The sequence below is a fragment of the Danio rerio genome, chromosome 17, assembly GCF_052040795.2.
Source record: "Danio rerio strain M-AB ecotype USA chromosome 17, GRCz13ab, whole genome shotgun sequence".
Taxonomy (NCBI): Eukaryota; Metazoa; Chordata; class Actinopteri; order Cypriniformes; family Danionidae; genus Danio; species Danio rerio.
The window spans coordinates 3,840,001-3,853,145 of NC_141037.1; the positions used below are offsets into that span (position 1 = coordinate 3,840,001).

A 13,145-nucleotide genomic window follows, 5' to 3' on the forward strand; every position below is an offset into this window, starting at 1 on the left:
AAACACAAAAATACAAAATTTTGTTCATTTTCAAAGACAAGTTGTTATGTTTTTGGTAGAGTATGTTATACACAAATTAATTTCAATTCTCGCACGTATCTGTATGACAAAAATAGATGTTTCTGGAGGTGTTCGGAGCCGCCTTGTGTACTTTTACCAATGTTTTATAGCCTGCATATGAAATATTTTGAATTAGAATTCGCTTAAATTTATGTAAATAATAATAATTTAATATAATGTGGTGTATCTATTCGACATAAAAAAATTGTTTTGGTGTATCTGACACTTTCGCTGACATTACCAAGTTAAATTTGCATTTAACACTGGGTTTGAAGATGCTATTCTATCCGTTATCATATCCGGAGATAAATTCATGTTGTCATATATATATATATATATATATATATATATATATATATATATATATATATACACGCGACCATTTTAAGAAATCAGATAGTTATCTGAAGTATAAAAAAGCATGAAGTGACCAAGTGTAAACATGCCCATATTATCATCATTCCTGCATTACAAAAATCCAGCTCTAGTCTTTTTCGTTCAGAACCACAGGCTTGATTTGATTGGTGGTTGTCGTAGAGGTTAAAGCAGTCCTCTGTAGAGTCGTCGCATCTGAGGACTGTTTTCTCCTCTTATAGATGCTGCTGACTTTCCTCCTGAAATAGTTTCCTGAGCAAACATACAGCACCGGGTTCAAGCAGCTATTCGAGAACGCCAAATATACAGAAAACTGGTTTCCGATATTCAGAAAATGAGCCCACTCCTTCTCATCCAAAACCTTGAGATCACAAAGCAAGTCGAGGAAGGTTAAGAAATGAAACGGACCCCAGCAGAAGAAGAAAAGAAAAGTGACGGCACACACTAGGATTGTAGCCTTCCGGTCATTTCCGTCTTCCCAATAACCGCTGTCTCGTCTACGCTTTAAAGCCCGTACGATATTAAAACAGCAGAACGTAATGACTAAAAACGGCAGAGCAAATCCAACAATGTTGAGCTGCAGTAGATGCGCGATTCTCCAATTCCCATTAGGATAATTCAACATGCATTCGACGGATTGGTGAGCCGGAATGTCAATCAGTTTTCTCATGGCAGCAGTAGGAGCGCCCATCCCCAGTCCAAACAACCAGAGGATTACGCAGATTAGCTTAGCATAGCGTTTACGCCGAAGCCATCGGGCTCTCATGGTCAATACGAGCGCTAGGTATCGGTCTACGTTCACCATGACTAGCATGTAAATACTCGTGTACATGTTGACCATGATGGACATGTTGACCACCTTGCACATGAATTCCCCATACAGCCACATGAAGTAATTAAGGATATTCATGGCCCAAAAAGGCAAGCAGACTAGTAAAATAAGGTCAGCTAGTGCCAGATTTCCCAGGTAGATCTCTGGGACGGACCATCGGCCTCTCTGGAGCAGGAATACCAGCAATACGAAGGAATTTCCCAGAATTCCCATCAAGCAGACGATGAATATGTATGGTGGGATAATGGAAAACACTAGTCGCCATTCTGTTGAGTTGAAGAAATCCAGATACGCTGGAGTGACCGATGCGTTTGGAGGATGAAGCGTCACAGATGATGTAAACTCTTCTGGTTGCATCCTAAAAAGGGAATATTGGAAATATTTAATCGTTTTAATATGCTCAAGTGAACTTTTGTTATTAGACTGTATTGTAAATAATCACTATAATAGTTATTTGCAATGATTTCCAAACCAATTAATAATATTTAAAGTTTCTAAGATGATTTAAGTTAGTGCAGCAGTCAACATATTAAAGATGAATCAAAGTAAAAAATAATCAATAGTGAAAAATCAGAAGACGCTGTAAAAATCATTCTAATGTTTTTTTGCTGTGATTTCCAAACCAATTAATAATGTTTAAAGTCCCCAAGGTATATTTAAAGTGCAAGTTTGACACCCAGTGGTTGAATTTGGTATTGCACGCCTGTCTTAAAACGCATTTCACTCGACTCCTACTCTGACAAGTCCACACAAACATAGGTTGCCAGATTGACATGAGTGTGCCTGACTAAAGAGCCTAAAGACTTATTTGAACTGTTTTCTAACTAAAAGCAATGGCATGCGATAGCAGACATAGGCTGCGTCCGAAATTGACTACTACTCAGTAGGTACTGCATTTGAATTTAAACGTACTACTCGGCCGTTAGAAAAGTACGCTCTATACAGTATGAATGTGAAAAGTATGAATGGAATTCGGACGTACTACATCCGCCATTTTGTCATGGTCACATGACCTACCTGCGTCAGTTGCGTCGCCTCACTTCCATTCATGAATTCTCTCACGGGGCATTAGCGCAGCGGGCATGGGCTGCGCACTTCAGAATCTCGCCGGAAGTAGTAAGACATCCGGGTACTTCTCGCCTACTGATTTTCGAATTATATGAATTCGGACTTACTACTCGGCTCGCATACTGATTTTGGCGTACTATATAGTATGGAAGTATGCAGTTTCGGACGCAGCCCACAGTTTCCATACTAAAAGGAGTTTTGTCCTAACCAACAGCTGAAATTTATACTTTAGAAATGGCTTCTGTTTCTCACAGGTAAACAACAACCACCTCAGGTACACCTCATGTGCTTTATTCAGTGTTAAATGCTAATAATGTGAATTTGTATGCCATTTATTGCCATACTACTGAAAGCAGCCGCAGATCTGGAAAACAAAATAAACCATTTGAAATTGACCCCAAGCCAACACATATCAGTGATTCAGCATGTACATTTAATAATGGTGAAGTGGTATAATATGTGTTAATTAGATTATAAACCTTAATATTTCATGAGTAAGTGCCCTATTCTGTGCTTCTGAATGGCTCTATTTAAATTTCTGTCGTGTTTTGTCTGGTGCAAAAAGCCTAATTGCTTATCACTGCAAATCTTGTCACGTAGCTTGTTATTAGGACACGGGGTTACAATGTAACCTGCTCACCTAATGTTTACGTTCGTAATATTGATATTATTTGCTAATTAATAAACACCTCATGTGGAACTCTGAATCTGCGTCTCATTTTGGAGTCTGCTACTGTCCACTGGTGGTCGCCTTTTTGGTCACGGACGCACATGCTTTGAGAGCCTTCATAACTGAATGAATGAAATGCATGGTTTTCCACCAAGGCAACCCGGGTGCTGAAATATTATTGGCTAAACTGGAATTGGGCAGGTTAAAAGAACTAAAAGAAAGACAGCCGTTCTGGCATGTGACGGACATTTTCGAAGCAGAATATCAGACTTCAGCATTGATTTTCAGATAAACAAGAATGTTCACTTAATATATTTGCAGATATTTCAGAAACATGGTATAGTATTTTATGCTTTAGTAGAGTCAAAAGTGCAATCAAGTGTATCCAGGGCTTTACATTAACACCCGCTAAATGCGAGTAGATTCAAGCTCTGGCGGGTTAGACAGACATCTTTACTAGCCACTTTGGCTGGTTGGAAATCATTTTGTAATTTTAGTTATGCTAAAAACAGGGTTTGACAATAAGCATGGCCTAATATTCGTGCAAATGTGATCTTAGATTGGAAAAGCAGCACGACTGACAAAAAACACTGTTCACGCGAGCAAAACAGTAAAAAATCTGGTAAATGCAGAACGAAAACATGATCACTTGATGTGATGCACGAGACTGTTAAAAAGCATGCGCACTCCCGTTTACTTGCGCAAAGCAACTGTGCCTAGAGGAAGCGCAACTGGTGTGATCGGTTCCCTTTGAAATAGACTGGACGAAGAGCGATGATCGTGCGCCCACAGTCCTGCTGCTTTCAAGAGCTCACAATTAAAAAACAAACATTATTTGTAAGCAGCAAGAGTCACTGCTTTCTTTTCAATTATTCTTTAAACAGATTATCAACAGGCGTATATTAACTGTGTGCGCGTGATCATCCTTTCATTTCAAGGTTTGTTTCACCTGCTTTCTTTTGCTCAGTTATTTTTGTTAATATGGTGTAATAATAATTTTTTACAATAACGTTGCTTTAATGGGAGATTACTCCCTGTTTATGTGTAGTTAAATGGTGGTCTGGGACTTTTAGCCAGGACAGATTTTGCATATTTTAAATACATGAATAATTCTTTTTTAAATGTAATGTTTTTTAAAAAAAAAAAAGGTTTTGTGGAATTAAAAAGTGCACCTATACAGCTATATTTTCCTTGTTTTGACACGTTAAGAATTGTGGCTAAGAAATACTTATTTGGTGAGGTCAGAGATAAATTTGGTAAATCCTGAATTTTGAGCCCTGAAAAGTCATGAAATAAAAACTGGTTGCATTGCGACAACCCATTTGCTCATGCACACTGAGCAAGCTCATACACAATGCAAACAAGAAGTGAAATGAATGAGAAGGCATGTGGACATAACGTCTAAACGACGTCTAAATCTAATAATTTTAGCATGTCAAAGTCAAATTTATGCATATAAAAGATATTTTCCCAACAAGGAAAGTGTGGCTAGTGAAAATGGCGAGTGTTTAGTAATGTTGGAGATCTACCAGCCACAGTGGCTGGTGATCAAAAAAGTTAATGTACAGCCCTGAGTGTATTAAAAAAAAAGTTTAAATAAATAAATGTAAAATGGTGAGAATACACTGTAACAAACCATTATAATACTTTTTATGCAATGATTTCCAAACCATTGAATAATATTTTTAAAACCTAAGATATTTTAAGTTAGCACATATTAAGTCGTTTAAAAAAAGTTAATCAAATTAAAAAAAAAAAAATTGTGAAAAGTTTTGGGCTAAAAGTAGAGCTACGCATCGATGAATTTGCTCTTCAGTGTTTGAACTCTCAGTAATGATTAAATCACACTGAACTGAGCTAAACTGAACTGAACTGAACTTAAACACTAAAAAACTAAACTACACTGTTCCAGTTACTATGACCATTTATGTGAGGCTGCTTTGACACAATCTACATTGTAAAAGCGCTATACAAATAAAGCTGAATTTAACTGAAAAAAGTGTCTGCTAAATTAATAAATGTAAATGTGTGTAGCGCAACAAATGTTGACATTTGTTGACTATCTTTAGCAATATACTTGCATATTCTCTGATGTTGTTTAATGGTCACTTGAACACTGATAATGTAGATAAAAATCCCCCAAAATCATACTTGTCAACGCTTCAGTTTTTCCTGGGATTCTCCTGAATTTTACAGTTCTATCATCCTGTGAAGGTATTTTCCTGTATTTCTCCCGTATTTTCAGTGTTTCTCTGAAGGGTGGCAAATAAACATGAAAGAGCCGAGCATCTGCAACCCATACCGCCGAACCACCAGGGGCTGCCCCTTGCTCTTAAATGTGAGCCTGTTCTGTGCTTTCGCTTTGTTTAGGCGAGAAAACACTTTGAAATAAAGGTAACACTTTACAATAAGGTTCATTAGTTGATGCATTTACTAACATGAGCTAATCACGAACAACACTTGTACAGCATCTATTAATCATAATTGAACATTTACTAATGCATTATTAACATCCAAGTCCATTCTTGTTAACATTAGTTAATGCACCATGAGTTAACATAAACTAACAATGAACTACTGTATATTCATTAACTAACGCTAACTAACATAAACAAATACAGTAGTTAATGTATTGTTCATTGTTTGTTCATGTTAATAAATGCATTAATTAACATTAACTAATGAACCTTATTGTAAAGTGTGACCGAAATAAATATGAAAACGGCGCGCTTCCCTTTCCTTTTCATTACAGGTGCTGTCTCCCCTTCATATGCAATCCTCAAAACTCAAATAGCAGTGCGTGACTGTCAGCAGACGCACTCCATAGTGATAAACAGACGCTGTTTCCCAAACAGGTTCTGTACTCGTGATTTGAAGTGGAGTAAAGTTCTGGGTTTTGGGTGTGTGTTTAAACAGACATATACACATAATTTATAATATAAAGATGTCGATTTTGGTCGTTTTTTTTTTTTTTTGTTTGTTTCAAACACAACTAATCTGTCCTAAATGAGCATAAAAAGTTAGGAAAGCAGTTGAATGCCTTCATTATTTTGTTAGATGTGTGCATTTTTAAAGTGAACCCTCTGTTATTTAATGTAATCAAACGAAACAATCTAAATAAATCATTCATTCGTTGCTCTTTAAAGGTTCAGGACACCCCGGAGAACTTTTTAAAAAAAATATTAACAGATGTGTGTGTGTTGTGCATCAGTTAAGACAATGTTAGCACCTGTCAGCTTTAATTGTGGGGAAAACTGGATAATTTTGAGCTTTTGTCAGCAAATTTCAGCTTCCGGGTTTAAAATGATTTTTGGGGCGGATCAAAATCGGCGACGTAGCGCAGTACTGCAAGTGCAATGATGACGCATCAGTTTCTCATTATTATTCATAGCGGAGTTTTCTTATCCTATGAGAAGAGCCGGCTGCTTAATTATTCATGAGACCTGCCAGAGTCAAGCCCGAGCTGTGAGACACGTCACAGACCCACGGCAGTATTTAGCCGTTCATGAAGGCTCATATGCGTTTGTTTCCATGATCCACGGGGTTTGTTGCATGTTTTCCCCCGCGATCTTGTCAGGGCCGATCATACAGCAAAGCTGTGTGTGCTGCTAGCATTTTGGTCGGGAGAGCAGCACGAGAATTAGAGAATGGCGGACGCTGTCTTTTATCAGGAGTTCGTTCACATTCAGACACATCACCGTGCTGCTGTGTTTGCCTAAATCCTCCAGATTACCAGCAGGGTTAATGGTTAAAATAGACAGGTCAGGAGACCTGCTGCACTGAGTCTGCTGGATACGGGGATTGAGGGAGAGTCCTCATTTATAGTGTTTACATGAACACACTTATCTTTATAATGATATAAATTGTTGTTGTCTGTATATGAAATTACGAATAACAAATGTAGCAGGGCATCACTGTTCACTGTTCATTTCTTTGCATTTTAACTTTGTAAACTATAAACTCAAGCGTCTCCTCACGTTTTGTCTCATTTTGTGAGCTAGCTTCGTTCGCTCACGTTCTCCCCTGCTGGCCACGCCCACTCCTGCCCTTTGCTCGCGGAGCTCCACGCCCATTAATCATGCATCTTTTGAAAAAATTCTGAAGTAGACTTTAACCGAAAGAGGGGGGTGTCATGGCCCTTTAATCAGAATGTGTAAGTTATACAGCGAAGAAATGGCTAAGGAGATTTGATAGCTTGATTCTGTTTCATAATAATAGCTATTCATTTTAATAAGCTGAACTGTTTGCTAATTTATTTGCTGCTAATGTATACTATATTTCTTTTGTAATTAATAATAATAATAATAATATAATAATAAAAATAAATATATGTAAAATAATAATTATTTTCTTTTGTAAATAATAATAAAAAAACATAATACTGACAATTTACCGGTGTATTTACAATAAAACAGCTCCTAATGAACATGTTTACTAATTTGGGGATTTATTTGTTAACTAATTTAATCTCTTATTTTGTTGGGCATATGCCTTATTTTCACATCCTAATGTTGATGGATATGCCCAAAATATTGTTAGCTTAAAATTCTAACATTCCTTTTACATTCATTTTTAGCAGACACTTTTAGCCAAAGCAGCTTATATATGAGGATGAAAGCAGCACTTAAAATGAGCTTATTCATTCATTCATTCATTCATTCATTCATTCATTCATTCATTCATTCATTCATTCATTCAACTAGTAACTTTTAATCAACTCTCCAATTTGTCAAATGAACACTAATTTTGTTTAAAAAGACAAAAACAAAATGAATACCAAACAAAACACACAGTAAGTTTGGTTTAAAAGTTAATGCAACAGATCTAATATTTAAAATGAGAACAGAAAACTTTGTGCCTGCTCTAATGCAACAGTTAGATTATTTACAATGTAATGGAAGCATGTTTCAAAATTAAGTCAATGTAAATCAAAAAAAAAAAAAAAAGGTCACACTTTACAATAAGGTTGTATTAGTTAGTGTTAATGCATTTATTTACATGAGCAAACAATGAACGGTACATTATTGTATTTGGTTGTGTTGAAGCAAATACAGTTGTTCATTGCTAATTCACAGCATTAACAAACATGAGTTTAGATGTTAGTAGTGGATAATTGATGAACTATGATTAATAGATGCACAATTATTGTTCATGTTAGAAAATACATTAACTAATGAAACCTTATTTTAAAGTGTGACCCAAAAACATATATAATGTGTACTTGCCTTACGCCACGAGTAAATTTCTGGAAGTATCAGGTATTCCTCACTTTCTCCTCACAGTCGTCCTCTGGTTTTAGAAGTGTCTGTTGAGAGACGGAGAGCAGCTCTGTCTATGCAACCACATTCCTCCACGATCTGTTTACACAAACACTATCAGCCCACTGAAGAGAGATGAATTAAGACTTCAACGTAATGCAAACTTTACATTTGTGGGCCAAAAACTCTCTGGATGTTGTATAATATATATACGTCACATGATACTAATATAGCACATACTAAATATTACTCAAATTGGGCAGTTTATATGGTTGATGTCAGAATTATTAGCTGTCCTAAATTATTAGCTTCCACATTTTCTGTTTAACTGAGAGACGATTTTTCCCCAACACATTTCTAAATGGTTTTAATAACTGGTTTCTTTTATCTTTGCCATGATGACATACATAATATTTGAGTTGATATTCTTCTAGACACTAGTATTCAGCTTAAAGTGACATTTAAAGGCTTAACTAGTGTCACGATCACCAGCGATCTTTACTCCTTAGATCGCTGGAAAAGGTGCACTATCACTAATGGACTACAAAACAGCCATTTCATGGACTACAACTTCATACATGCACTCCGCTTGTCACATCTGTCAGTGACCACCTGAGGGCGCTGTAGTTCAATGGACAATGAGTGAAACTACAGCGCCCATAAAGACTACATTTCCATGCATTCTTTCATGCACACACCCGGTCTGTCATTTACATTGATTACAACCACAGCTGTTTCCATTCTCCGTGATTACCAGGACTATATATTCAGTCATTCAACCACAGTTTGTCATCGCGTCGTTTGTCTTTCTTGTACCCAGTAAGTCTGTTTTTCCTAGTTGTTGTTCCTGATCTTGCCTCGTATCTTGCTTTAGTCTAGTTCATGTTTATCTGTCTTAGTTTCTTGTTTTGTTGTTTATTTGTTACTTTGCACTTTGATATTTCGGATTTTTGTTCACTGTTTTTGCACTTTAATATATTAAAATCTGCACTTGAATCCGCTATCTTTTGTTCCCGTTTTTGTTATTGTTTTGATCACGCCTAACATGACACCGCTCACACACACATGTTCCGCATCCTGACTGATTGCACAAACGCCACTGGAGGATTGTCAAGGACTGATTACTAAGGGTGTCACGATCCTCCAAATCCTCAATTCGATTACATTTTCGATTCTAAAGGCACGATTCGATTTGATTTTCGATTATGAATAATTATTTAATTAATGACCAATTAATTATTTGTAGCCTACCGTTTAAACTACCTGACCTGCATGGTCTTTGTTTTACCCATAAACAAATCATACAGTAAATGAATAAAGGCAAGATACACACATAATTACCACGTGTCAATCACTTTATCTGCGGGACTCGTGAATAGGCAGTGATCTCTGTCGTTATAATGGCGTCGGTAAAAACGACGCACAACCAGCAGCAACCAGCCAACAGTATCCGAGGTGTTCACTAAAATGACAAAGTACAAGTGAGTGAAAGATTGAAGCAGTCCTCTGACTGCCTGGACCTGCTGTCTCGAGCGCATGGCTGTGTGTGCGTCTGTGTCTGTGTGGTCACGTGATGTGCATTTTCAGAGGTAGTGAGGAAGGAGGGCTGCTCAGAAATGCTACACGCCACTGTGGATGTCAAATCGTTGTCGTTCTAAACTGCCATTCAAAAACAAAGACAGTGTAAACAGGGCCTGAGTGTGTACTTTTCGCGAGCGGATTAGCAACGGGGGAGGACGGAGGATCGCGATGCCGGTGTTGTCTATCAGATGAATCGTATGTAATACGTACAAAGCAGAGCTTGCAAAACTGTGTTTTTTTTTGGTCGACAACACGAACGTTGTCAACATAACTCACTGGAAATACAAAATACTTCCACACCGGCGACTTTATTGAAAGAGGAGAGGGTTTAAGTTCTGTCGACGGGTCTCCTGCTTCTGCAGTTTAACAAGCTCTTCAACAAGCCTGTTTTTTCCCGCTTGGCAGGCCAAGCTGACGTGACATGGGGGCGTGGCAGCATTGACGATTCTATTTTTTGATTCGATAATCGAAATTGAGCATAAATTTTGATCGATTTCGATTAAAAAAGGACATCGTGACACCCCTACTGATTACACAGACTTTTTAATCAGCACATACACTCACTCCGGTTGCCGAGTCTTGTTTACATCTAGTGACATTACAAGTAGGGTTGGGCCGATAGACGATGCCACCCTCCATCGCCGATGGCCGACAAACACCACGATGCTGAGCCGGCCCGCCTCTGCCCCTGTTGCAAATCCGCTCGCGAAAAATACACACTCCGGCCCGGTTTAAACTAATAGGTCTTCGTTTTTAACTGCATTTTAGAATTAAAACGATCCACATCCACATTGGCGTTTACCATTTCTGAGCAGCCCTCCTTCCACACTACAGCTGAAAACCAAGCGGCAACCTCCCGCTCTCCCTCAGGAAGCCAATACGGAAGTAACTAAAACTGCAATTCATCCGAAATTCCGCTAGTCCTGGCCGCTCCTGGCTCCAAAACAGAACAAATTTCAATTGAGCCCACTGTTAGAATGGCCAACTTTACAGCAGAAAAAAGGGTGTTTACAGCCTGGTACAAAAAAAGATTTTGGTTCATACAGCTAATATTACCCTTCATGACAACTGTGAGGGGGTGAATTTTTTTATAACTCATCAGTTTCCTTCATATTAAGTTATATTAAGTTTGCATAATTAAGGGAGTGGCCACTTGAGTGACAGCTAGGTCCTGCTGGTCGCCGTCACGTCACCTCAGCTGAATCCTGCAGATTAGCCACTGAACTCGGCATATTTATCGTATTTCTGTGTTGTTTTATGTGGCTTTACACAGTCAACTGCCTTTTGGACTTGTTTCCTACAATTATTGGATGGCATGGCATGCTGAGTGCACTTAATTGTGCTCACAAACCATTCACGTGGCCTCCGTTCCCCATGTGAGTAAAGTTATATACTTATACACCATCTCTATACATGTATTTGTTTATTTAAGATCATTTATCATTTATATTTATATTTATATTTAGAGCTGTAATGCACTCCAGAATCTGACGAATTGATTAGCTGTAGGCTCTAGATCAGTCATCTGAAGCGTTGTCATAAAGTGTTATGCTGGATTTCATCAATAGTCTTACATTAACTAACACAGACTGTATCTGAAGTGTTTGGAAGTAATTTGTGTTTTCCTCCTGTTGAAAAACGTCATAAGAACAATGTTTAGTGGCTCAATGTATTACAGCAGTGTTTTTAAAAGACTAAACACTTTATTGATATAGTACAGCCAAGCTAAAGTTGTCAGAACACAAACGAGTCGCAGGTGATAAAGTATTAAGCGTTCTCCCAAAGTAAAGTGTGTCTGAACCAGGTCTAAGCTAAATGCCAGCAGGAGTCTGAAGCTCCGCTCACTCTCAGCTCTTTGCCCTTGTTTGGTATCCCGCCGTGGGTGTGATGACACGCAAACAAAATGGCGACAGTTGGCCGCGCCTACTTGTGGCTTCTTTTGCGCTCTTTAGAAACCTATGGGTCACGTCACGGATACTACGTCCATATATTTTACAGTCTATGCTGAAAACGCACATCACGTGACGCACACACACTGTCATGCGCTCGAGACAGCGAGTCCAGGCAGACAGCGGGTCAGTAGACTGCTTAAATATTTCACTTTCACACTTAGTAATTTTAGCAAACAACTCAGATACTGTTGGCTGGTTCCTTTTGGTTATGCACCTTTTTTACCAACCAAGTTTGTCGACGCTATTATAACGACACAGATCACTCTGCCTATTCACGTGTCCCGCGGAAAAAAAAGTGATTGACAAGAGGTAATTATGTGTGTAACTTACCTTTATTCATTTACTGTATGATTTGTTTGTGGGTAAAACAAAGACCATGTGGGGCAGTTAGTTAAAACGGTAGGCTACAAATAATTAATTTGTTATGAATTAAATATTCATAATTAATTCACCTCCGACTTTGACGACGATGCCATCGTCCATCACGATGTTTCATATTAGACATCATACAATGCCAAATTGGTCGACATTTCCCAACCCTAATTACAACGCGTTTACTTTGTGTTGTTTTCCCTTGTTTGACCCTTGCCTTATTAATCTGTTTATCTCTGTCTGCTGCCTACCTTCTGACCTCTTGCCTGTTACTTTTACTACATTTATGGATTGCCTGCATACATCTGTTTGACCACTGCTTACCTGACCTTGCTATTAAACCTGCATGTGGATCCGCACCTCTGTTGTCAGTGTCACATTCCCTGGTTACAACTAGGTTAATTAGGGTAAAGCTAGGGTAATTAGGCAAGTCATTGTATAGCAGTAGGGGTGTATTGATTTATTGTTGTACGATTTATTTATTGCGATGCAAAAATGTCACACTATGCATCGTGGCGTTATGCCAATTTTATTACGATATGACGTGCGTTTTCTCTTATTAGTTGAGCTGTTTGCACGTGAGCTACGTTCCACCTGCTGTCACACGAGAGTTCAGATTGCAGCAGCAGTAATGTTAGCAGACCAAGATGAGTGGAGCTGAAATAGAGGATGGTCCATCCTCTCTAAATCAGACGTCTGGCAACATTTCGGTTGTACAGTCATTGCTTTAGACTCGTCCGCTTTTTGACACGCATACTGGGTCAAACATAGCCGAAGTTTTAAAGTCTTCACAGTGATTTACATACTTTGCACAGCGACATGGATACCTCCTAATGGTGTTGAAAGAGTCACATACTGTATTTATAAGGTACAATTCACCCTAAAATATCATTCTGTCTTCATATAATGATGTATTGGCGGCCGCAAAATCACACATGACGTGAGCTGACCGTGAGCTGCTACTACAGAGGGCGGAC

The 13,145-nt window shown here is 38.3% G+C and overlaps 2 protein-coding genes across 4 annotated transcripts in view; one reads left to right on the forward strand and one right to left on the reverse strand.

Annotated features, from left to right (window-relative positions):
• Positions 1-13,145, forward strand: part of zgc:136872 — a 413,995-nt gene that overhangs the window by 45,930 nt on the left and 354,920 nt on the right. The window lies entirely within an intron of this gene.
• On the reverse strand, positions 545-1,624 carry bdkrb1 (bradykinin receptor B1). The gene has a single exon (NM_183073.2). It carries the CDS (start codon positions 1,622-1,624, stop codon positions 545-547), a length of 1,080 nt encoding a protein of 359 aa, NP_898896.2.

Excerpts from the sequence above, each read along its gene's own strand:
- bdkrb1 (NM_183073.2), bottom strand. The coding sequence starts at position 1,624 with ATGCAACCAGAAGAGTTTACATCATCTGTGACGCTTCATCCTCCAAAC.